The sequence below is a fragment of the Chionomys nivalis genome, chromosome 11 (assembly GCF_950005125.1).
Source record: "Chionomys nivalis chromosome 11, mChiNiv1.1, whole genome shotgun sequence".
NCBI classification, from domain to species: domain Eukaryota; kingdom Metazoa; phylum Chordata; class Mammalia; order Rodentia; family Cricetidae; genus Chionomys; species Chionomys nivalis.
This window is the reverse complement of record NC_080096.1, coordinates 33,948,181-33,975,430: the sequence shown is the minus strand read 5'-3', so window position 1 is coordinate 33,975,430 and position 27,250 is coordinate 33,948,181. Positions and strand designations below refer to the sequence as shown.

The 27,250-nt window shown below is 39.2% G+C and overlaps 1 protein-coding gene and 1 pseudogene across 3 annotated transcripts in view; both read left to right on the top strand.

The window, feature by feature from the left end:
- Gpbp1l1 (GC-rich promoter binding protein 1 like 1) overlaps positions 1–27,250 on the top strand; it is a 42,533-nt gene that overhangs the window by 5,127 nt on the left and 10,156 nt on the right. For all 3 annotated transcript variants that reach the window (XM_057783894.1, XM_057783895.1, XM_057783896.1), the window contains exons 2-7: positions 14,142–15,168; positions 16,239–16,351; positions 18,013–18,142; positions 18,672–18,958; positions 23,596–23,668; positions 25,711–25,904. In XM_057783894.1, the coding sequence (XP_057639877.1) occupies positions 16,292–16,351; positions 18,013–18,142; positions 18,672–18,958; positions 23,596–23,668; positions 25,711–25,904 (744 nt within the window). In that variant the 5' untranslated portion in view covers positions 14,142–15,168; positions 16,239–16,291. The remainder of the gene's footprint in view (positions 1–14,141; positions 15,169–16,238; positions 16,352–18,012; positions 18,143–18,671; positions 18,959–23,595; positions 23,669–25,710; positions 25,905–27,250) is intronic.
- Positions 97–954, top strand: LOC130883464 (40S ribosomal protein S3a-like; annotated as a pseudogene).

The window sequence follows — 27,250 nt, the reverse complement described above, 5'->3', positions numbered from 1 at the left end:
GCAGAGGCAGGTAGATCTCTGGGAGTTCAAGACCAACCTGGTCTACAAAGCAAGTTCAAGACAACTAGGATTGTCACATAGAGAAACCCTGTCTCGAAAAATCAAAAAAAAAAAGCCCTTTTGGCTCCCTGAGCAGCACCATGGCGGTCGGCAAGAACAAGCGGCTGACGAAAGGCGGCAAGAAGGGAGCCAAGAAGAAAGTGGTTGATCCATTTTCGAAGAAAGATTGGTATGATGTGAAAGCCCCGGCCATGTTCATTATTAGAAACATTGGAAAGACACTAGTCACAAGGACTCAAGGAACCAAAATTGCATCAAGGGTCGTGTGTTTGAAGTGAGCCTTGCTGATCTCCAAAACGATGAAGTCGCATTTAGAAAATTCAAGCTAATCACTGAGGATGTTCAGGGCAAAAACTGTCTAACTTCCACGGCATGGATCTTACCCGGGACAAAATGTGTTCCGTGGTCAAAAAGTGGCAGACCATGATTGAAGCTCACGTTGACGTCAAGACAACCGATGGTTATTTGCTCCGACTCTTCTGTGTTGGTTTCACTAAAAAACGCAACAATCAGATCCGCAAGACCTCATATGCACAGCACCAGCAGGTCCGCCAGATCCGGAAGAAGATGATGGAGATCATGACCCGAGAGGTGCAGACAAATGACTTGAAGGAAGTGGTTAATAAACTGATTCCAGACAGCACTGGGAAAGACATAGAAAAGGCTTGCCAGTCCATTTATCCTCTTCATGATGTCTTCGTTAGGAAAGTAAAAATGCTGAAGAAACCCAAGTTTGAATTGGGAAAACTCATGGAGCTCCATGGTGAAGGTGGTAGTTCTGGAAAAACTACTGGTGATGAGACAGGTGCTAAGGTTGAACGAGCTGATGGATATGAACCACCAGTCCAAGAATCTGTGTGAAATACAGATTTTTAATAGTGACAAATAAAGTCTTATTTGCGGAAAAAAAAAAAAGGCAAAAGGCAGGGAGTTCTATAAGATACGCTGAACTTCTTTAATTGTAAGGTTCATTACCTATTGTAATATAAATTGAGTTTTATGGATGGCTTCAAATATATTAAAAGATATAGAAAGGGAATGATATTACTTTATTTTCCTTTACTAAAGCAATCAGCCCTTTTCTGATTTGTTTGGCAAACTTAATTTTTCAGCAGAACAGACACTAGAGGCACACTATTAGTGCTAGTTTTAGTGCACTGGTGGCAGGGACCATAAAGCATTATTCCACAACCAGAGAACTTTAGAGTTTGCCAGATGTTGTACAGAGGTACAAGATCACAACATCCTTTTTCTTTCTGTTTTGGGGGAGTTGGGATGAGGGAGTGTAGTGGTAGTAGTTCTGGGGATCAGGCCCAGGTTTGTACATGACATGCTGTAAATAGATTACACCAGTAGTCTTTTTGGTTGTTAATTGGGTTTTTGTTTTTGTTTTGGTTTTGGTTTGGTTTGGTTTTGTTGAGACAAGGTTTGGAGCCTGTCCTGTCCTGGAACTCAGAAGACCAGGCTGGCCTCAGATTCACAGAGATCTGACTGTATCTCCCTCCCAGGTGTTGGGATTAAAGGCACGCGCCAACACTGCTCAGCCTTCAGTGGTCTTTCTTAAAGAAATTAATTTAATTTTATTTATTTATTTTTTTGTTTTTCGAGACAGGGTTTCTCTGTGGTTTTGGAGCCTGTCCTGGAACTAACTCTGTAGACCAGGCTGGTCTCGAACTCACAGAGATCCGCCTGCCTCTGCCTCCCGAGTGCTTAATTTAATTTTAAACTGCTCATTAAATTTACTTTTTTTTTCTTTTTTTTTTAAATATTTATTTATTTATTATGTATACAATATTCTTTCTGCGTGTATGCCTGAAGTCCAGAAGAGGGCACCAGACCTCATTACAGATGGTTGTGAGCCACCATGTGGTTGCTGGGAACTGAACTCAGGACCTTTGGAAGAGCAGGCAATGCTCTTAACCGCTGAGCCATCTCTCCAGCCCCTAAATTTACTTTTCTGTGAACAGCCAGCCTCATTTACTTTGTTAGTAAGACTGTAAAGGCCTTCAAGGCCAGCCTGGTCTGTGGAGTTAATGCCAGGACTGCTTCATAGAGAAACCCTGTGGGGGGGGGGGGCGACAACGGGACTGTAAAGGCCAAGTCACTGGAATGAAAAAAATGAACATGAGGTTTAAGATTGGCTGTGATTTTTTTTTTTTCCTCCTGAGGTTGACTGTACTTTAAATTTGACTTGAAATCCCTTATTTGTACTTAAAGGTTTAAATTTTCATTTACTTTTTTGGGATTTGTAGGTTCCAGGCTGGCCTCAAACTCATAGAGATCCACCTGCCTCTGCCTCCCAAGTGCTGCTATTAAAGGCATGCTTTATTAAACCTTGCAAATTGGGCTCTTTTAAAATTCTTTTTCATATTTGTATGAGCATATGCATGCTTTGGCACATATTGAGGCAAGAGAACAACTTTTTTTTTCCTTTTTTGTTTTGTTTTTTTGGGACAAGTTTTCTCTGTCGCTTTGGAAGCCTGTCTTGGAGCTCACGCTGTAGACCCGTCACAGAGATCCACCTGTCTCTGCCTCCTCGTTGCTTGGATTAAAGTCATGCGCCACCACCGCCCGGCTTGAGAACAACTTTTTGAGAATTAGTTCTTTCCCTCCAGTATATGGGTCCAGGGATGGACTGTTGGGTTTGCCTTCTGAGCCATCTTCCTGGCTTTGCACCCAAATCTTACTGCACATAAAAAGCCTATGAGGGGGTGGAGAGTTGACTCAGAAGTTAAGAACACTTACTGCTTTTGAAGAGGACCCAGTTTCAATACCCAGCATCCACGTGGTAACTCACAATCTTTTCCAGTCTCAGGGCTTTGTGCATGATAGACAAGCACTCTGTGAACTGAGCTACATCTCTTCTTGAGATGAAATTCTTTGTTTTTTGATTTTCAAGGCAGGGTTTCTCTGTGTACAAAAACAACAGCGAATTGGAGTTGTAATATTTAAATGTTGGGAATTTAGCATAGTATTAGAGTTCCTGATCCTGGGTTCATTTTCTAATATTGTAAAAAGAAATTTGAATAATCTTAAAATTTCATAAACAGCGTGATAGGTTCCTAACTCACAGGAATGAGCAGGATAGAGCTCATATCTTCCTCTGACACATATTTCTCAGTTAGATTGAGGCCAGCTTGGACTAAAACAGCGCTGGGACTCAGCTCTTAAGAACACTTGTTGCATTTGCACAGGACCCAGGTTTGGTTCCCAGCATCCATATAGTGACTTGGAATTGTCTGCTGACCTCCGTAGACACCACACACCCACATAGTACACATACACACACTCACACACATAAGTAAAAATAGAATAATTTAAAAATAGCAGCTGCCATCAAAAAAAGTTTCATAATCCTGCATAAATATAGGCCCCTTAATTATCAGAATCTTAAAAGCCAGAAGTAATGGTCAGATTGCATCTGGTAATAAATATATGCTTCTTTGTTTTGTATTCTTGGCTCTGGTAGAAATTTTCTTATCTTTGTTTTATTTAAGTATGTCATTCTTATTTGGAAGTGTTTGATTTTAGATTTAGTTTTTAGTTGTTTGATAGTATATTAGTTGTGATTGCGTTAAATGTTTGTGTCCTTTGAATGTAACAAAGTATTAGAAAGAGAAGATTAACTACCTGAGAAAGTTAAAACATTACTATTTTCTGAAGATTTCATAACAGAGATGCAGAAGGTATGATGATAGAGTTAGTTTATCACTGATTTGTTTATTTTCTATGTGTTGGTGTTTTGCCTGCATGTATGTCTATGTGAGGGTGTCGGATCCCTAGGAACTGGAGTTACGGTTGTGAGCTGCCATGCTCGGAATTGAACCTGGGTCCTCTGGAAGAGCTGCCAGTGCGCTTAACCACAGAGCCACCTCTCCAACCCCTACTAATTTATTTTTAAGATGATCTTTTATTATTGCTTTTTAAAAGATCATTACTTTACATTGTGGGGGGTCAGAGGGGGGTCAAAGGACAACTTTCAGAAATCTGTTTTCTTTTTTCATGTTATATGTTCTGGGGATTACTCACTTGGGTCGTCAGGCTCGGTGTCAGACTCTAGCCTCTGAGACATAACATAGTGTTTATTTTGTCTCTACCATTTCAGCCCCTTTTATATTGTTTTTTCATGAATCTTAACTGGGAGAGAATGCTGAAGAGGCTATGTGCTTGAATATGCATACCCAGGCTGTGCAGTGAACTACAAACAAGTAAAGACAATTTAGAATTCATTCTTTTGGCAGTTGGTTGCATTGCTCGCTTAGGCAGTTTCCTAAGCCAGCTCTTCCTGTGTTGTGATCATGGCAATGGTTTCATCTGCTTAGCTTCCATTGTTTTATATATTTGCCAAATCAAAGTCTCCTAATTCTCTGAACTTCAGTGGTGTTTTGGTAAATTCCTTTTCTGGTTTAGTTACCTAAATGTGCTTTTGTTTTGTTTTTAACTAAGAATCTTTTTTTTTAAATATTTATTTATTATGTACACAATATTCTGTCTGCCTGTATGCCTGAAAGCCAGAAGAGGGTACCAGACCTCATTACAGATGGTTGTGAGCAAGCATGTGGTTGCTGGGAATTGAACTCGGGACCTTTGGAAGAGCAAGCAATGCTCTTAACCTCTGAGCCATCTCTCCAGCCCCTTAACTAAGAATCTTGATTTGTACAATTTGCTTCTATTTATGATAGTTTGAGTACAACATGAAGTTGAACGCTTTTGTGTATGTTTTCTTTCGTTTATTGTATTTTGAGACAGGGCCTCTGTGTAGCCTTGTCTGTCTTGGAGCTCTCAAAGATCCGCCTCCTGAGTACTAGTACCACGCCTGGCAGGTTTTTTGTTTTTGTTTTGAGACATAGTTGTTCTGTGTACTTGCCTCTGCCTCCAAGGGCTGGGATTAAAGACAAGGGCCAGCACTGCCCAGCTGTTCATTTTTTAAAAGCATGATGACATTTTCATGTTTATCGTTGTACTTTGGTTATATTTGGCCTTATTATCCTCCTTTATCCCCACCGACTAATCATCCCTTCCCAAATAGTTCTCTTTTTCTTTTATTTATTTATTTCTCTTTTTCTTTTATGACCTCTGTGGTGTATTTTTTGGTTTTTCAAGACAGGGTTTCTCTGTAACTTTGGAGCATGTCCTGGATCTAGCTCTTGTAGCACAGGCTGGCCTCAAACTCAGAGATCTGCCTGCCTCTGCCTCCTGAGTGCTGGGACTAAAAAAGGAGTGCGCCACCACTGCCCAGTGGTTTAAACGTAGGTTCCCCGTATGAGTGAAAGTATGCAATATTTGTCTCTCCGTTACCTTCTCCTTCAACTTTTATCTGTATTAGACTTTTTTGTTGTTAATGATAAAATACCAAAATCAAAAGCAACATAGAGGCCAGATGGTGGTGATGCACACCTTTGATCCCAGTGCTTGGGAGACAAAGGCAGGTGAATCTCTATGAGTTCGAAGCCAAACTGGTCTACAGAGTTCTAGGACAGCTAGAACTGTTACACAGAGAAACCCTGTCTTGAAAAACCTTCACAAAAAGCACCTTACAGAAGAATTGTTTGGTTTATGGTTCCAGAGGAAAGAGTTCCTAACGATGGAGAAGGCATGGTGGTAGGTAAGTTACATTTTTCATCCACACACTGGAAGCAAGGGCAGTCTATAATATTTCAAAGCTCATACCTCTACCCTCTTACCCCACTGCACCAGTACATAACTTCCAGCAAGATTCTACCTCCTGAAGGTTCCATAATTTCCAAATAGCACTGCCAACTGGGGTTCAAATACATGAACCTCTAGGGGATGTTTCCATTCAAAACACTGTAACATATTTATAGATAGTGCTGTACTGGAATTCCATTACAAAGGAGACAGAAGTGGTAGCAACACCCATGAGTTTGAGGCTAGCCTGGTCTTCATTATAAATTCCAGGTGAGCCATAGTTGTATAACGAGACTCTCAAAAAACAAAAACCAAGAAATAAGACATGGAAATATGTATCTTAAAGGAAATGATATACAACTTTGGCTAAAGGTTTTTGACTAAAGTATTTTTCATTAAGGGGCATAGTGTAATGAGAGGATAGAGAGTATTTGCAACTCTGATCATTAGAATCAGTATATATTTTAGCTCTGTGTCAGATGCTAAGAACAAATATTTTCAAGCAAAGGAGTATTTAGAACAAAGCAAGAGCCTGGAAAGATGTCTCAGTGGTTAAGAGAGGTCCTGAGTTCACTTGCCAGCAACCACATGATATCTCAAACTATTTATAATGAGATCCGATGCTCTCTTTTGGTGTGCAGTTATGAATACAGACAGCACTTAATATACATAAAATATATAAATAAATAAACTAAGAAAAGCAGAACTTAGAGGAGCACATATTGGAATTTTGAGCTTGGTTTCCTATGCCTGTGTCAGACAACTCACAGCTGTCTGTAACTCCAGTTCAGCGGATTTGACACCCTACTTAGGCCTCAGCAGACACACATACACAAACCCATACCCAAGACACATAATCAAAAAATACGTAAGTAAAAATAGGAATAGTAGGGATTAAGAGCACTGGCTGTTCTTCCAGAGGTCCTGAGTTCAATTCCCAGCAACCACATGGTGGCTCACAACCATCTGTAATGAGGTCTGGTGCCCTCTTCTGAACTTCAGGCATACACGCAGAAAGAATATTGTATACATAATAAATAAATATTTTTTTAAAAAAAGAAAAAAAAGTAAATTTAATGAGCAGAAAATAATAATAATAATAATAATAATAGGGCTGGAGAGATGGCTCAGTGGTTAAGAGCACTGGCTGCTCTTCCACAGGTCCTGAGTTCAATTCCCAGCAACCACATGGTGGCTCACAACCATCTGTAATGAGGTCTGGTGCCCTCTCTGGCCAGCAGACATACACACAGAATATTGTATACATAATAAATAAATAAATATTTAAAAAAAAAATAGGAATGGTAGTATGTGCTTCTTTATTTCATCAAGTAAGGAGACCAAAGCAGGGTGATGACTTGAACCCAGGAGTTCAAAGCCAGCCTAGACAACATAGTAAGACTGACTCAAAAAAAGTAAAGTACATTCTTTTTTTTTTTTTTAAATATTTATTATGCATACAATATTCTGTCTGTGTGTATGTCTGCAGGCCAGAAGAGGGCACCAGACCTCATTACAGATGGTTGTGAGCCACCATGTGGTTGCCGGGAATTGAACTCAGGACCTTTGGAAGAGCAGGCAATGCTCTTAACCACTGAGCCATCTCTCCAGCCCCAGTAAAGTACATTCTAAAACAAAATAAACATAGTGAATGCAGGGAACACATAGTCTAGGGATGCACATTAAGTCCTCATAGAAGGACGCTGTTTTATGTCCACAAACAACAGAAGGTAGCTTCCAGTCTGATAGTCTGCATCGCTGTGGGGGACATAACACCTGGTTGAAAATCAATGTGGCATTGTTTTGTAAAGTTGGTATTAGTATCTTCAGTGATTTATACAGTTATTCAGCAAATCTTTTAGTATCTACAGTGTGCCCACTAGTGGGCTTTTTGTTGTTGTTGTTGTTTGTTTGTTTGTTTTGTGCTTGGGATAAATGGAAGACCAGATAAAATTAAATAGTTGAGCGTGGTGGCTCATACTGTTAACAATAGCACTAAAGAGACAGAGGCAGCTGAGTATCTGAGTTCCAGGCCAGCCTGGTCTACATATCAAGTTTCAGATCAGCCAAGTAATCCCAGTGAGAACCTGTCTTAAAATTAAATAGTTCATTCCATTTTTAGTGTATGTGCTGCTAAAGGATCACATACAAGCTGTGTTCTACATCTTATTTTAAAATGAGAGAGGCGGGAGGCAGAGGCAGGTGAATCTCTGTGAGTTCGAGACCAGCCTGGTCTACAAGAGCTAGTTCCAGGACAGGCTCCAAAACCACAGAGAAACCCTGTCTCGAAAAACCAAAAAAAAAAATAAATAAATAAAAAAATAAAAAAATAAAAAAATAAAATGAGAGAGGTGAGAAGAGCTGTAAAGGAAGTGCTATATTGTAGAGTTAAAACAGTTCAGTTAGCTGTTCAACAGGTTAGTTTAGCTGAGACTTAAAAATATACCCCTTTTCAATTCTGTATAATACACATCTTGTGAATTCTCTGCTTTGTAAATGATTTGTTATAGTCAGTTTCTATAGTGTACTAGAAAGTCTTCATGAAAGATTTACCAAATTATCAAATTATATCTATTACTCTTATACTTCAAGACTCTTTGTGGCCGGGCGGTGGTGGCGCACGCCTTTAATCCCAGCACTCGGGAGGCAGAGGCAGGCGAATCTTTGTGAGTTCGAGGCCAGCCTGGTCTACAAGAGCTAGTTCCAGGACAGACTCCAAAGCTACAGAGAAACTCTGTCTCAAAAAACCAAAAAAAAAAAAAAAAAAAAAAAAAAAGCTCTTTGTGAAGCCAGAATTAATAAGTTTGGCTAGAAAGCATTCTGTATTTTTAACTTTCTAATAGGCTATTAAAAGAAAGATCTTTATGGCAGGTAAACGTCAACATTTATATAGCATACAATAGATAAATCATTTTATAGTTAAAGATTTTTATGATTGAAATGCTTATTTTTTTGTTTTTTTCGAGATAGGGTTTCTTTGTAGCTTTCTTTGGGCCTGTCCTGTAACTAGCTCTTGTAGACCAGGCTGGCCTCAAACTCAAAGAGATCCGCCTGCCTCTGCCTCCCAAGTGCTGGGATTAAAGGCGTGTGCCACCAATGCCAGCTTAAAATGCTTCTAACAGAATAAAAATAGCATATCAAGCCTGAAGGCAAAATTAGGGAATTGTTTTAGGGGGTGGAGTTCGAGACAGAGTTTCTCTGTGTAGCCCCTTGCTGTCCTGGAACTCACTCAGTGAGGTTGGACTCAACTCATCTCTGCCTCCCAAAGGATGGGGTTAAAGGTGCAGGCCACCACTACCTGGCCTAAGTGAAGGATGTTTTAAAGTATGAAGCATTGTGTTTCTAGATTGCATTTGGGAAAAATGGGTTTTATTTTCATTTTTAAAAGGTAATGATGGTTATTATATTATTATGGTTTCTGTTTTTTAAGACAGGAAGGGTCTCAGTCTTTAGTTCTGGCTATTCTAGAATTCACTGTGTAGACCAGGCTGGTCTGGAACTCAGATCTGCCTGCCTCTGCCTCCCAAGTGCTGGGATCTAAGGCCCATGTGCCACCATGCCCGGCTCTTTTTTAAAATTTAATTTCATTACTGCGTATGTGATTGTTGGAAGAGGTAGCACACATGCCATATTAATTCTATGGAGGTGATGAAATAGCTGGCGTTGGTGTGCATTTTCTTCCTTTAAATGGGTTCACAGTATTAAACTCGAATCAATCATCAGGCTTATATATGTGTTGTCCAACATCAAGTATCTTTATATAGGCTGAGCCATGTCATCAGCCCTTATATTGATTAAGTTCTCATATTGTAACCCAGCTTGGCCTTACTTCTGATGTTCTTGCTGTAACTGTACACATACACTACAAATGCAGATTATTTGAGGAACATTTGTTTAATATGTAGAGTTATGTTCATTAACAATACCCCCTAGCCTTGCGCTGGTGCTTTTTGGGGGGGGCGGCGTTACACACACATAACTTTGTATATGCTAAAATCAGAGCACAACTTTGGATGTTGTTCCTCAGGCACTAAGAAACCCCTTCTCTTTTTTGCTCTTCCTCCTCCCTTTGCCTTTCTCCCTTCCTCTTTTTCTTCTTCTTCTTTTTTTTTTTAAAGAAAAGAGTCTCTCACTGACCTGGAACTGGCCAAACAGGCTACTCTGGTAGGTCAGTTGCCTCCCTGACACCCCATGAGGGGCGGAGGGTGTGCTTGCCTCTAACAGCCCCAGTCCTAGGTTTATTAGCATGCCAGGTTTTTGTTGTTGTTGTTGTTACCATTTCATATATACTTATAGCTTCTCTAAGTTTCTAGTAGGTGACTGTCCCAAGGTAGGGTGGGACAATAGGATTAACTTCCTAAATTACTGCTTTTTATTAACTGCCTTACGTCTAAATTACTGTGTCTTATTTTGTATCTTCACTAATCTGCTAAACTCTAAGATCCTTTCCCTTTACACGCCCCTTCCCCACCTCTAGGCAAGGTAAGGCAGCATATGCTTTTAATCCCAGGACTAAATATAGACCCTATCTCAAAAGACAAAGATTCCCTACCGCTAAAATCTTATAAATGTAAGGATTTTACTTGTTTCCTGTGAGTTGTTTCTAAGTCTCTACCATATTCGTGTTTATTCTGCAGTGAGTGCCGGGTGAACTGAAATGTTCCAATTCTCTCCTGGAAAGAATATTTAAAACTTACGGGGAGGGGGGACGCTAGAGAGATGGCTCAGCAATTAAGACTGTTCTACCAGGGACCTGGGTTCAGTTGCCAGCACACACGTGACAGCTAACAACTGCTTTACTCAAAGATCTGACACCCTCACACAGATACACATGCAAGCAAAATACCAATGCACATAAAATAAATATTTAAAAAAAAGGAAAGATGCAATACTGAATCCTGGTACATGAAAGGTATACTGACCCAAATTTGTCGGGGGGAACTCAGTCAAATCATTCAGCACCAACCACTAACAGTGACCCCTGTACTTTGCCCATACCACCTAATTTATTTGTATGTACATGCACATATGTGTGCAGTAGGGAGGGCCTCACTTCTGCCTGCCCATCCCCAAACTTTTGAATTGTTACTCTGAGGTTTCTAGAAACCCTGTTCATGGTTTCTATGTAAACTTGTAAAGAATAAAGAAACAGGAGTTTTCTTTCCTTAAACACAGATCCATTATTTTCAGAACTCCATAATCTATCATTTCTCATCTTAATTTTAAAGGTAAAAATATAAAAGACCACATAAAGGTAAATATAAAAGACCACAGAGATGTCTGAATTTTTCTTTCTCTTTCTCAGAGTTATTGAAGTCACTAAACATTCCAGTGATGTTAAACTACCTGTGGACTCCCCACTGAGCTGTCTTATTCAGAACCTGAAAATTATTTAAGGGAAAGTGATATCAAGCCAGAAAACAAACCCAACAGACAAACAAAAAACCAGTTTTTAATTTTCTTTCTCAGTGTTGTGTGGTCACAATATAAACTTGATTATGGCCAGAAAATGGGACTTAGAAACTTAGGCATATCAACATTGTGGAAAGTGGCTTGAACTTTACAGCAAGAACCTTTCACTGTCTTGGCCTTTCTCTTTCTTTTTCTTTCTTTTTTTTTTTTTTTCCTCCGAGATAGGGTTTCTCTGTGTAACAGCCCTAGACTGGGTTGGCCTCAAACTCACAGAGATCCACCTGCCTCTGCCTCCTGAGTGCTGGGATTAAAGGTGTGCACCGCCACTGCCTTACTTCATTCTCCTCTCTTCCAGGCCTGGAGATGGATTGGGGAGAGAGCCTACTCACGAGAGAGGGGGCGGGGTAGACTTATAAATTATGAAAGCTTGGCCTGTAGCTTATGCTTTCCCCGTTAGTCTTATAACTTATAACTTAAATTAACCCATTTATATTAATTTGCGTTTTGCCTTGTGGCTTTTTACCTCTTCCATCTTGCCCCACCTCTTTCTGACTAACTATTGGCCATTCAGCTCTTTATTGAACCAATCAGAAGGTGCCTTGGCTAAGACACATCTTCACAGTGTACAAAAAGATTATTCCACATTTCCTCCTTTTTCTCTAAATTAAAAAGAAAGGTTTTAACTCTTAACACAATAAAACTATATACAATAAAACAATTATCAGGTATTGTCAAAATAAAAAGGGAAGGTTTTAACTTTAACAAAGTAAAACTATGTACAATAAGAACAATTTTCAAGTAAAAATTTCATTCATAATGTCCAGTCTATATATTTAGCAAATTTGGAGAAAGTACTGTATTATCTATCCTTAGTCCTAAACCATTTTTACCATTGCTTGTATTACTAGCCTAAAAATACCTTTTTAGATCTTAAAACATTTTCTTAGATAAACAACTTAAGCTTTGATGTCTCTCAACCATATACATTTTACATCTCTCTTGTTTCTTTTCTGAATTTAGTAACAAAGAAAACTTAACTTTAAATATCTTCAACTTCATCAGAGACCCAAGAAGGATCAGATAATTGCTTGAGTAAACAGGAAGTACAAAGCAGACTTCTTCGAAAACTAAGAAACAACAGAGACATCAATGTATCTGACAGACTTTTCTGTGAGGCAGGAATTTTGAAGGACAGACCTACCCTGTCTTGGAAAATTAGGCAGTTGTCTCATCTTTTGTGTCCTGCTTGTCCAGTTTGGAAAGAAGAAGACAGGTCTACACAAAGAAACCTTGTCTTGAAAATCCAAAAACCTGGGGGGCTGGAGAGATGGTTTTTTGAGAGGACCTGTCTGTCCTGGTACTCTGGACTGCCTCTTCTTCCTAAGTGTTTTAATTAAAAGCATATGCTGCAGCTGCCACCACCTGGCTCAGTAATTGTTGTTTGTATGTTTTTGAGATAGATTAGACAGATTTTCTTGTACCACCAGCCCCCAAATCATGATAAAAAGCTTTATTATTAATTATGAAGGTTTGGCCTATAATGTAGGCTTGTCTCAATTAGCTCTTATAACTTAAACCATTTATAGTCTCATGGCTTTTTACCTCTCTTCCATCTTGCACCTCCTGTTTCTTTATCCTTTGGCATTTATCCCATGCCTAGATTCATCTCTTGTCATCTGTCTGGAAATCCCACCTAACTTTTTCTTGCTTAGCTATTGGCCATTCAGCTCTTTATCAGAAGGAGCCCTGGCAAATACATCTTCACAGTGTACAAAAAGATTGTTCCACAGACAGACAAGGTTCTATTACATAGCTGTACCTGGCCTGCACCTCACAGAGATCCATCTGCCTCCCAGGTGTTGATATTCGAAGTGTACACCACCATGCCCAGCAATATAGTCATTTTTTTTTTATCACAGTTCCACAAACTTTCAAGGAATATAGGTGAAGGGCATATATCTTTTACTTAAGCTTTGTATATACTTGTTTTAATACTTAAGTATTAGAAGCACATGAAGAGAATAGAGACTGAGTAAATGTTTTTATTCAGCACTCAGCCTGAGAAGCAGTGATTAAATACCTCTTGGACTTGGTATTTTGCATTCCATGAACTTAACGCAATAATGCCTAGGATCTGTCGGCCTACTAGAACTTCCCCAAAGATACCAAAGTTCTTCTTTCAAAGATGTTTGTAGCCCCTGGAAGAACATTGGGAATTGGCAAAGAAATATTTGCATTTTCTTAGTACATATCAATTTAGATCAGAAGAGATTTTATTTGTCTCTAAATTGATAATTATCTAAAATATGTACAATGTAAATATATAAGGCAAATAGTTTTTCTTAATGATCTACCTTTGAATAATACTTGATAATTAGATAGTGATATGGTAGGTAGTATTTCTACACACTGTATATGCTTTTGACCAATTAGGTAAGTTGAAAATATAGATGTGAGAAGAATCAGTAATTGGCATTTCTGAATTACCTTTGATGGCTTCTTGGAGAAATGGTTTTGTTTTTTTTTAATCTATGTTAAGGAGACATATAAAATCTTTAAAGGGCTGGGCAGCGGTGGCACACGCCTTTAATCCCAGCACTCAGGAGTCAGAGGCAGGTGGATCTCTGTGAGTTCGAGTCCAGCCTGGTCTACAAGAGCTAGTTCCAGGACAGGAACCAAAAGCTACGGAGAAACCCTGTCTCGAAAAATCCAAAAAAAAAAAAAAAATCTTTAAAGGACTTAACAAAGGTTAGGTGTGGTAGGACATGCCTGTAGTCTTGAGTGCTTGGAAGACTGATACAGGAGGCTGCTGAGGTCAGGGGAAACCTGAGCAGCATAGTAATTCCTTGTCTCAACAACAAAAAGACTTGTAGCCACATTTTAGGCCATGACAAATTAGTATCTAACTTGAATTTAAGGATTTTACTGTTGAGATCATGGTTTGATATATTCACTTGCAGTGAGATGTGACTGGGTTTGCCTCTTCTAATTATGTGTTTTGTTTTGTTTCTCATTTATAGATTGGTAGACTCAAGTGGCCTTTTTAATGATTGAGTAATAATGGAGATGGACCCAAATTAAAAAGTGATTTCTTCAATAAAGCAATAGAAGATTCTTCGTATCACTTTTGGAAGCTCAGTTCAGTTTTTGGGAAGGAGGAAAACAAGTGAAATACAGAAAATTGAGAAGAAACCCCCATTTTGGAATTCTCTTTCTCCTTGACCTTTATCTTTTCTAGTTATAATTTTGCTTTGAATTTATATAAAGACCAAAGAAGTAGGATACATATTTAGTAGCTTTATACCAAGAAATTTGCCTTGAAACAAGCTGCTATTCAGTGGCAGGAAAGATAAATCAAGTTTCTGTCTGATTCCTTTCAAAAATCAAATAAACAAAAACCCCACCAAAACAAGATTTCTTATATCTTTAGATTTTGAAGTCTAAGACAGATAAAAGAATATATCCGCACACTGTTTTAATTTTAAGCAGATAAGATTTGTGTTTTAAAGGCGTTTGTCGTGGGTATTGTGCCATTGGAATTGATTGTTCAGAAGATCTCTTATACTGCTTTGCTATTACATTTTTGATCTATCACCTTGATGACATTTCTTGCACACACTTGAGACCACCTGTCTTTCTAGTTATGACCTTGTTATGAACAGTATTTGCACTCACTGTGCAAATGTCCAAGTTTTGCCCTTTTAAGCAACATCATAGTGCCATTACTCAGGGAAGTTGAATGAGGTGAACGTAGACATAGCTTTTCCCCCTTTCCCCCCCTTTTTAAATGTAACAAATAACTTTTTTATGTTCCCCTTCCCCCTTCCCCTTCCCCTTCCCCCTTTGGAAACACGTCAGGAACTAGGTAGTTGAGGATGAATAATTGAGAGGATTAAGAGAGTGAGCCACACAGAGCTGGGCTTCTTTGTGCTTCATCACAAGGCGTGCTGCTGGCCAGGCTACTTAAGCACCCTTTTTACAAGAAAACCTCGTGGAAGATACAGCTGGCAACTTTGGAAACGGGACCACAGAGGTGATACTCTGAGGGTAAGTATCATCCATTTGTCTTTAGAGAAAACATACATGGAGTATATGCCATGAAAAATATGTGTTATGCTATGAAGTATTTAATTTTGGAGAATATCAGTGATTTGGGTACATCAGTGAATCTCTAAGGAAAACTGATAAAAGTTGGTGTGTGAAGAAATGTCTGTCAGGTAAACGGAAAAGCTCTTGAGCTTCTGGAACAGAGGTTCTCAGTCTTCCTAATAACCCTTTAATACAATGCCCCCCAACCATAACTTATTTTCTTTGCTGCTTCATAACTAATTTTGGTATTTTTGTTAGGAATCATAATGTAAAATATCTCATGACAGACATCTGATATACAACCTTCATGAATGGTCCTCCCCCATAGGGGTTGCAACACACAGGTTGAGAACCAATGTTCTATAGGTATCTATTCGATTGGGTTTTTTTTGTTGTTGTTGTTGTTATTTGTTTGTTTTGGCGGGGGTTAGGTTTTTTTTCATGGCAGGGTTTTTCTGTGTAGCAATCTTGATTGTCCTGCTTTGTAGACCAGTTGGCCTTGAACTCACAAAGATCCACCTGCCTCTGCCTCCCAAATGCTGGGATTAAAGGGGTATACCACCAGGCCCAGCTTCTACTGTAATTTTTTTAAAAAGGTATTAAAACTCAAGAACACACTTGCTTCCTTCATATGACCCTTCATGTTTTCATCTCGTGTGTGTTTTCATAGTCATATAAAACACTGCTTTTCTTAGAATTCTTGAGATTTGGAATCTTGGAAGTAACCTGTAGATAAATTCAGGGGTTCAGTCTTCTTTTTTTTTTAAATATTTATTTATTATGTATACAATATTCTGTCTGTGTGTATGCCTGATAGCCAGAAGAGGGCACCAGACCTCATTACAGATGGTTGTGAGCCACCATGTGGTTGCTGGGAATTGAACTCAGGACCTTTGGAAGAGCAGGCAATGCTCTTAACCTCTGAGCCATCTCTCCAGCCCCAGGGGTTCAGTCTTCTAAAGGAAGATTGTAGATTAATCACAGACTCTTTATGTCATACATGAGTGATTTGTGTTGTCTCTTTTTAGATCCTGGCCATGAGGTTGGATGCCTCATCTTGCTGAAAAGACACTGGACCTAAATGGCGCAGCATGACTTTGTTCCTGCTTGGCTAAATTTCTCAACGCCACAGTCAGCTAAGGTACTGCCTTCCATTCCTGCAGTAACTACCCAAACATACCAGTTCTTTTCATTCTGACTGGTTTGTGACTTCTGTTTCAGGTTCAGGCTGTATTGCTGTTCTTGTTTTATTTTGAAGGGACCTGGAATTTTTTTTTTTTTTTTGGATTTTTCGAGACAGGGTTTCTCTGTGGTTTTGGAGTCTGTCCTGGAACTAGCTCTTGTAGACCAGGCTGGTCTCGAACTAACAGAGATCCGCCTGCCTCTGCCTCCCGAGTGCTGGGATTAAAGGCGTGCACCACCACCGCCCGGCTGGGACCTGGATTTAACACCCAAAACCCATACAGTGGCTCAACCATCCATAAGGGACCTCATTCCCTCTTCTAATCTTTTTGGGCACCTAATGTGCATGTGGTATACTTAGATACATACATTTGGGCAAGACACACATGTAAAATCTAAAAAAAAAATCCTTGAGTTTGAGTAATTATGCATTATTTGCGTTATTTACATCAATGTCTACTTTAAAGCCGTACCATACCTCTTTTTTTTTTTCCCCCAAATGTGTGTGTAAACATATGTGCAAGTGCCCTCAAGGGTCTTTGAAACATGGCTAAAGCAAGTCTGTGTTTAAAGGCTAAGAAATAGAATCTCTCCCTTACTGGTGGCAGGGCAAAAAACCAAAAAAGTCCCTGTTCAAATAGGGTGAAATGCTGGACGGTGAGTGCTTTGCTCACCTACCTTTTCCTCACATCACATAGATAATGCCAACAGCTCAGGGAGGCTCTTTCCAGCTCAGTTCACTAACGCTTCTCTGGAAAACACTCTTAATTATATTCAAGATATGCTTTTTCTAGATATCCCATATCCTAGTGAAGCTGACAATTTCAGTCCACCATCACTGTGACTCACAGGTGGAGGGTATATAGGAAGCTAGGAGAAAGCTCAGTCTATAGAGTGGTGCACAAGCATGGGATCCTCAGCACTCAACTAAAGCCTGGGCAGGAGAGCAACCTCCAGTGATTCTCGTGTTAATCCCAGTACGAGGGAGATGGAAACAGGATCTCTTAGGCGAGTATGACTGAGAGTCCCTGCCTTGGTAAATAAAGTAGGTGCTCTTGGAATAGGAATATTAAAGTTAATCTGTGATCTTTCAAAAGCTTCTTTCTTTTGTGTATACTCAAAGACTTAATCTGCTTGATTTTTTTCCCTCATGTATAAATAAAATGAAACTGATACTAAAATTACAGAATTGCTATAAATATGAGGTAAAGTTTAGAAAAAAGTTTTTAAGACCATGGTAATACATGAATGGTAAATCATGACTATAATCTAGTACTCTAGAAGCTAAAGTAGGAGGATTACCACAAGTCTGCTGTAAACCTGGGCTACATAGTATATTCTAGGCCTCTGGAATTAGAGAATGAGGCCCTGACTCAAAAACAGAAATTGTAATAAACTGGTTATGATGGCTCACATCTATAATATTAGCTTTTGTTTATTTGTTTACTTTTGAGTTAAGGTTTTCCTGTATAGCTGAGCTGAAACTCGTGGCAGTCACCTTGCGGTCTTCTTAGTGTTGATACTGTACTACCACAACAGGTTTTTGTTTTTGAACACCTGGTTTAGAACCCAATAAGATACTGAAAGAAACTAAATCTTTGCCTCTATCTTTTATGTTAGTCATCTATAGCTACCTTTGACAAACACGGAGAGCACCTATCCCGTGGAGAAGGTAGATTTGGAGTCAGCCGTCGTCGACATAATTCTTCTGATGGCTTTTTTAACAATGGACCTCTACGTACTACAGGAGGTGAGTCATTTCCAGCTGTTGTGACCATATATTTAAACTACTGCTTAGAACCAGGCATGGTGATCTGCTGATAATCCCAACAATCAAGGGACAGAGGCAAGTGGATCTCTGTGATGTTGTAGGACGAGCAGTGGGCTGTGTCCCGCTGCCTGGCTAGCTTAACCCCCCGAAATAATCACACAGAAATTGGCCCATTAGCTCTAGCCTCTTATTGGCTAACTCTCACATCTTGATTAACCCATTTCCATTAATGTGTATCGCCACTTGACTGTGGCTTACCGGCATGAATCAAACCAGCGTCCGTCTTGGGCAGGAGAATCATGGCGTCTGCCTGACTCTGCTCTTCTTCCCAGCATCCAGCTCTGTCTTTCCCACCTACCTAAGTTTCTGCCCTATCAAAAGGTATTTAAGAGGTTTCCTGAAGGCCTTTTGAAAGTAACTTTGACCAAAGCAGGAAGCATCTGGCCAAGTTATTTCTGAATTTATAAGAAACAGACAACTAATACCTTACTTTTCCTTGCTATTTTAGATTCTTGGCACCAACCCTCTCTATTCCGCCATGATTCTGTGGACTCTGGTGTCTCTAAGGGAACATATGCTGGAAACACAGGGAATCCATCTGGTTGGCATGGCTCTTCCCGAGGTAATGATGGCATGAGCCAACGGAGTGGAGGTAGCACAGGAAACCATCGGCACTGGAATGGTAGCTTCCACTCCCGGAAAGGCTGCACCTTTCAAGAAAAACCACCAACAGAGATTAGGGAAGAAAAAAAAGAGGATAAAATAGAAAAGTTGCAGTTCGAAGAAGAAGACTTTGTAAGTATGAAGCTTTTAATGCATAGTTAAAAACAAATAATGTCTTGTAAAAATATAGGACCCTATTTTCTCTTTTCAGGGTCTTACTTAGTAGACCAGGCTGACCTTAAACTGACAGAGATTCATCTGCCTCTGCCTCCAGAGTTCTGGGATTGAAGGTGTGTGTTGCTGTCATCACCACAGGACCCATTTGAATTTATTTCTGTTTATTTATTATGTCTTTATCATAAATGTTTGTTTTTCTGTGAATTTTGTTCTTTATTTTGTAAAGTAATTATATTTTGGCTGTTAATTATAGTCAGTGAAATTTGATGCTAAGACTATATGTTAATCTTATTTATTCCATTTATTTGTTACATATGTATAGATGCACGTATGCCGTGCACATACATGTATTGAGGTCAGAGGACAACTTGGAAGAGCTGGTTTTTCCACTGTGTAGATCCTGGGGATTGAACTAAGTCATTGGGCTTGATGACAGGCACCCTTAGCTACAGAGCCGTATTGGTTAGTCACAAGAGCATTCTTTAAAATTGATATATTTTCATGTGATCCTATGCTGTATGTGTGTGGGCATTCATGCAATAGTACAAATTTATAGAGTTCTTCCATCTTCACTTGAGATCCAGGGATTGAACTCAACAGCAGCCAAGTATCTTTACCCACTGAGTTTCCTCTCTGGTTCCCTTCTAAGAACTTTAAAAATAGATCTGATTTAAGCAAATATGTCCAGTATATTACCTTTTTAGCATATTATCACTGTCATCTTTATTCAATAATTTACACCATTTTGAGTGGGTGGGTGGGGGTTAAAATACAAACCAGGCATAGTGATCCCAACACCAGAAGGCAGAGGCAAGCAAATCTCTATGATTTAGAGGCCTGTCTGATCTACATAAAATCCCTAGTATTCTGTTCTAGAACAAAGCTCCTCACACAGACTGAAATAATGAAGTTTAGATAAAAGGTTAGAGGTAAAAAATCAAATAAAAAAATAGTTAGAGGTAGGCATTAAAGAAACTAAAGCCAGATGTTGTGGTGCACACCTTTAATCCCAGCACTTAGGAGTCAGAAACAGTCGGATCTTTGAATTTAAGACCAGACTAGTCTACAGAATGAGTTCCTGGACAGCCAGGACTACACAGAAAAACCCTGTCTCAAAAAACCAAAAGAAAAAAAGAAAACTTGTTCTCACAGAAGATCTAGGTTTAGCACCTATATGGTGGCTCAAAATTATCGTAACCCCTAGTTCATGAGATAAGTACCCTCTATGACTTTCTTGGACACAAGGTAACCATATATATGCAGGCAAAGTATTCATCTACTGGGCATGGTGATAGACTCCTTTAATCCCAGCACTCAGGAGGCAGAGGAAGGCAGATCTCCGAGTTTAAGGCCAACCTGGTCTACAGCATGCTTTCCAGGACAGCAGAGATCTACACAGAAACAACAGATAATTCAATGCCTTCTGGCTCGTTTACACTGGTGGAAACATACACATAAGTAAAATAAATTTTTTAAGACTAGAACTTAAAAAAAATTAATGATACTTTAAAAAATGGAAGATTTAACCCAGCGGTGGTGGTGCATGCCTTTAATCCCAGTACTTGGGAGGCAGAGGCAGGTGAGTTTGAGGACAGCCTGGTCTACAGAGTGAGTTCCAGGACAGAATCCAAAGATACACAGAGAAACCCTGCATGAAAAAAAGCAAAAACAACAACAAAATTAAAAATGGAGATTTCAGAAAACAACGTAAAATGAGAAAAACACAAGAATGAATGTTAATTTTTTCAGTAATTAGGAAAAAAGAATTTCTTTAATGATGAAATTAGACATGAAAATTTAGAGAAAGTAAAACAAGTTCAACAAAAGATTAAGGGCATATATAATAGGACACAATTTAGAAAACGAAGGCAAAATAATAGCTTAAATGCTGAAAAGTGTAATTTAAGGTTTTTTTTGGAAATAGAATAAAATTTGAGGCTATAAATTGAAAAAAAAATTGAGCCATATTGTCTACTGAAGTTACTAGGCATAAACAAAAAAGAAAAATACCTTTTATATATCTAAGATTTTGGTTTGTAAGAAGGAAAATCAGATACATTTAGACAATGGCCCTTTGTGCAACAGAGAAGTAAAGTTAGTAAAGAAAATACTCAAGGAAAGAAAATAGGAGCCAACAGTTTTACACACTATTAAGTGTATTCTCTATTAAATGGTCACAGGTCTGCATCAGTATTTAAGAAAGGTATGCAGAGAAGACAGCTATAGCTGAGGGTGGTATATGGTCAAGAGAAGGTCAGTTTAGCTTTCCATCAAGCCACAGAAGAGGCATAGTGGCACCCTCTGTGTAACCCCAGCTTGATAGGTGAGGAAAACAGCTCCAGTGGTTGACTAGCTAGCTAGTGTAACTTAAACATAGGCACCAGGTTAAATGAAAGAGACCCTGTTTGAGAGCAACAGAGAACCCAACATCAGCCTCTGACATTCAAACCTGTACACGAGGATGCATTCACACGTGTATACCAAAGACAGAAACAAACCAAAGTCTCGGGATATTGTTTCTTAATTTCATGACAATATTACTAGAGAATAAGCTTCAGACAATCAGAAAGATGTCAACAAAAGACAAATGTTCACCGTGTGGTCAGTGTCTGTGGTTATGACTCAGTAATAGAGTTCATATTGTCATATGTGAGTGGTCTCCCCTGGTTCCAGCTGATTCCTGAATAGAATCGGGGACTGGTAGTACTTAGATTAAAGACAGAGTACTTTTCTAGCATGCACACACTGTCTTTGATAAATGTATATGTGTGTATGTCTATGAATTAACAGAATACAACATATAAAAACTATAGTTCCTAAAGTGGAGATACTGTATAATTAGTTTTGAGGAGAAAATAAGAAAAACGTGTCTGAGCTGGGCAGTGGCTCATGCCTTTAATCCCAGTACTCGAGAGGCGGAGAGAAGCAGATCTTCATGAGTTTAATGCCAGCTTGGCCTACAGAGTGAGTTCCAGTACAGGCTCCAAAGCTACAGAGAAACCCTGTCTCAGAACAAAAGAAAGAAAGAAAGAAAAGAAAAGAAAAAACATTTCTGAAAGTTCTAATGTTTTCTGTGAAATACTGGCATTGCTACCCAGAGACTATTGTATATATCATACATAGTCTAAAGTAGGTGAGTATAAGATAGAGAGGATCCTGCTGCAGGAGGATCGAAGCCATCTGGCCTTCAGGTTTGAGCTGGAGAGATGGCTCCATAATTGAAAGAACTGGCAGCTACAACAGAGGACTCAATTCAGTTCCCAGCACTCACTTGGTGCCCTCTTTTAGCCTCATCAGGCACTGCACTCAGGTACAAACACACACACACACACAATTTAAGTTAAATAGATGTGATGAGATTACAGATACTGCATAAATAGGGACAGTATCTTAGAACTATAGATAGAATATAATTTAAGAACATAGGCCCAGGGGCTAGTGGTGTGACCCTGATTTAGAACAGTTTCTACTCTGGACACCATTGTGTTTAATCCCTTCTATCCTCTATAAAATTAGTTAAGTCCATGCTAAACTTGGTTTGATGTATTTATTGAGCTTTCAGTACTTGGAATCATACTGTCATCACCTGTAATTGAACTTCTCATTTCTCTGCCAAGGATTTATCCAGCCCCTTTCAGTAGTCCTTGCCCAATGTGAATTTTTATTATAGTAGAACCTTTTATAATACTTAACTTGATTATTAGTTTTATCTTTTTAATGATGAATGAACCTGTGAGGACTGGGGCTATTTTAATTGCCTTTGTATCCCTTGTATAATCCTGGAATATAGTTTCTGTTCTAGTGCAGTCTTATAACTTCAGTGAATACTATGCACACATTTCACTGACGATGTTACTCTCCTTGAATATGAGGAAAATACTAACATTCTTGTTCTGTGGCTTTCTATGCCTCCTTTTGCATATTTACTCTATTGAAAGATAGGATGCATATTTGTATTGTTTGTATGTGTGTGTGTGTGTGTAAAAGAAATCCCATGACAAACCAGGCAGTGGTGTCGCACGTCTTTGAACCCAGCATTCAGGAGACAGAGGCATCAGAGGCATGAGGATCTCTGTGAGTTCAAGGCCAGCCTGGTCTTCAGAGCAAGTTCTAGGACAGGCTTCAAAGCTACAGAGAAACCGTCTCAACAAAACTTAAAAAAAGAGCCGGGCGGTGGTGGCGCACGCCTTTAATCCCAGCACTTGGGAGGCAGAGGCAGGCGGATCTCTGTGAGTTCGAGACCAGCCTGGTCTACAAGAGCTAGTTCCAGGACAGGCTCCAAAACCACAGAGAAACCCTGTCTCGAAAAACCAAAAAAAAAAAAAAACAAAAACTTAAAAAAAGAAAAGAAAAAATCCTATGCAAAGGAAATACAAGCTAAAAATATCATAGTGTCTATTGATTTTAGATTTTAACATAATTTACATTTTAAAAATACTTTTAAATTTGTTGGTTCTGATAATTTATAACTTTTTGGTAGCTATATTTGTTAGTTGTACACCCATTTAGTGATGGCTGCTTTGTGAAAAATTCCAAAGTGATGAGCTTTCTGTATCTGTCAATCATTAATACCCCCTCCTTTTTTATTGTAGCCTTCTTTGAATCCAGAAGCTGGCAAACAGAATCAGCCATGCAGACCTTTTGGGACCCCTTCTGGAGTATGGGGTAGGTAGATTTTGCTATTTTAAAAGACTGTTTGAAAAAAAATTTTTTTTTTTACAGATTTATTTATTGTGTATATAGTGTTCTGTGCACATGCATGTCTTGTAAGCTACCATGTGGTTGCTCGGGATTGAACTCAGGACTTATGGAAGAACAGCCAGTGTTCTTAACCTCTGGGCCATCGTTCTTCTAATCCTGAAATTCTTATTACTGAGTAGAGGGGGAAAAAATATTATTTTAGTTTGTTCTTAAGTTAGTTTTTGTTTCTCATCTTCTTGCCTAGGGTAGCTAACGCTAACACCTCTTAGCTCTTCACGAAGCATCCACAATGATAGAGAATAGTCTGTCTCCTTAAAACCATCCAGGCGTAGTAATTGTAGTGGAGACAGAATAGACCATTGAAACCTTGCTGGGTCCTGATTAAGACTTGGGTTTTTGTTGGTGGTTTTAACTTGAATTATTTGGTTTTTTTTTTTTTTTTTTTTTTTTTTTGTAACTTTTTTTAAACTTTATGTGCATTGGTGTGAAGGTGTCATATCCCAGGGAACTGGAGTTACAGAGTTAGGAGCTGCCATGTATTTGCTGGGAATTGAACCTGGGTCCTCTGGAAGAGCAGCCAGTGCTCTTAATAGTGAGACATCTCTAGCCCTAAAGATTTGTTTATTTTTAGAAGAGAGGGGTGTGTCCATGTATCTGCATATGTATTTAGGATCTCTGAGTTTGGAGACAGCTTGGGCTCCATAGTGAGTTTCCAGGCTAGCCAAAGCTACATAGTGAGACTATTAAAAACAAATTAAGGGGCTGGAGAGATGGCTCAGTGGTTAAGAGCATTGCCTGCTCTTCCAAAGGTTCTGAGTTCAATTCCCGGCAACTACATGGTGGCTCACAACCATCTGTAATGAGGTCTAGTGCCCTCTTCTGGCCTGCAGACATACACACAGGATATTGTATACATAATAAATAAATAAATATTTGGGGAAAAAAAAACAAATTAAGGGGCTGGGTGGTGGTGGTGCACGCCTTTAATCCTAGCACTCAGGAGGCAGAAGCAGGCGGATCTCTGTGAGTTCGAGACCAACCTGGTCTACAAGAGCTAGTTCCAGGACAGGCTCCAAAACCACAGGGAAACCCTGTCTCGGGAAAACCAAAAAAAAAAAAAAAAATTAATGGACTGGAGAGATGGTTCGGTTCAGTTTTTTTTTTTTTTTGTTTGTTTTTGGGGTTTTTTTGGTTTTTTGAGACAGGATTTTTCTGTAGCTTTGGTGCCCGTCCCGGAACTAGCTCTTGTAGACCAGGCTGGCCTCGAACTCCCAGAGATCCGCCTGCCTCTGCCTCCCAAGTTCTGGGATTAAAGGCATGCGCCACCACTGCCCGGCTCGGTTCAGTTTTTAAGAGTACTGGCTGCTCTTCTAGAGGACCAGGGTTTGATTCCCAGCACCTACATGGCAGCTCGAAGTCATCTGTAACTCCAGGATATCTGATACCCTCCTCTGACCTTCACGGGTACTAGGAATACATAAAGTATGCAGACAAAACACTCATGCACATTAAGTAAACAAATTTTTTAAATTTTGAAAAATTTTATTTTTTTCCTAAGGGAAATGAACATATGCGGGCATGTACAAAGGCAAGACTTGGTCAACTTTGGGTGGTGGTCTTCACGAGCCATCCACCTTGTTTTAGAAACACTGTCTCATTGGCCTAGTATGCTAGGCTGGCAGGCCAGAGAATCCCAGGGATTCACCTATCTCTCTCCTTCAATGATAAGTTTACAAGAATATGCATCTGTTTTGTTTTTAAACTCATGTTCTGGAGATTAACTCATATACTCAGGCTTGCTTGATAAATATTTCACCAACTGGGCTGCTTCTCTACCTACCCATACTGTTATTTTTCAAGGTATTTGTTAAATGAACACAAGGTAATGTTTGTCCCTTGGTCTCAACTTCATCACCTACCTATGTTGCAGGAAAGGCTATTACTTAAACTTTTCTGTGTTACTTACAAATGTGACTTTTTTGTGTGTCTCCACTCATATTTCACAGAAAATCCACCTAGTGCCAAGCAACCCTCAAAGATGCTAGTCATCAAAAAAGTTTCCAAAGAGGATCCTGCTGCTGCCTTCTCTGCTGCATTCACCTCATCAGGATCCCACCATGCAAATGGGAACAAAGTGTCAACCATGGTCCCAAGTGTCTATAAGAACTTGGTTCCTAAACCTGCACCACCTCCCTCTAAGGTATGAGCTTTGAAAAACAGGTTTGATAATAAATCATATAGCATTATATATACTTATATTTTCTGACAATTATTCATTAGATACCCAGTCAGTGCCTGTTACATGTATATAATTATACTCTCATCACCAGACTCTGCCAGTGCCAACTCACCAGTTTCATTTTGTAAGCTTGTCCCTTTAATAGCATGAACATCTGTCCTATCAGTCAGCTGAACACCTTGCCTACAGCTGAAAATAAAGATGATTGTGAGCCACCTAAATGGTTCTGGGAATTGAGCTTCTCTTGAAGACCCCGTTGTTCTATTAACTACTGTGCCATCTCTCCAGCCCTCCTATTTGTTTTTATATGTGTTTGGTTTTCAAGGCAAGGTTTCTCTGTGTATCCTTCCATCTCCATCATTGCATGACACTAGGTCCCTTCAGTTGCAGCACTCATCACATCAGTTCATTTTCCTCCTTTATATGGAGCCTTAAGGCTGAAAATACTCTTATTTCTAGCACACTTAATTAAAACACATAATTGCTTGGATGAGTTTCACTCTGTATTGGTTCAAGTGAAATGTCTTGCTTACAAAGAGCAAGCCCTAGTGAGCAGCAGTTCACTTTCCATTCTGCACAATTGAATCTTCTTGGTCCTTAAGAGCAGTACAAAGGCGTAACTGTTATGCTCTTTCTGTTGTAATTGCTGGATATAGTAGTGCAGGTTTGAAATTAAACAGCAGATTAAGACCCTTAAGTACATTTCAAATAAATTAAATACTAAATACAATTCATTGGAACAAGATTGGTGTAGACTGTGATCATCCATCAAGGTTTTACTAGAGAGAGGGAAATTTCACGGACCTTTGGAGAATGGTAGGTAGATAGCCAGAGTTTGGAAGTGTTTGACATTAAAGAGTTGGTGATTACAGAAGTTCTAAGACCAGCAAACACTAGACTGGGCCATTTTAATTACCCTCAGCATTGGAACGTAATTTTTTTGTTTTTGTTTTGTTTTTGTTTTTTTTAATGTGTTTTTTGTATGTTATGCGTGCATATGAATGTGTTTGTATGTAGGGACATGAAGTTGCTGATTGAGTTAGTCTATCAGTTATCTATCTAACTAGTCTATCAGTTAGTCTATCTCAGGATTCCCTGTGTCTTCCTTCTGGGAGCTTGAATTACAAGGGCTACCAGATCTGCAATGCATTTGCATAGATGTTTTCATGGGTGCCTACTCTGGTGTTGACACTACTTTAGCAGCTAACAGCTTATCCAGTAAATCTCTACCTAGTCCCATGACAGTCATTATTACAGTAAAAAATGAAGATCAGATTATCTAGACAAGAGGATAGATAGTAAGGAAT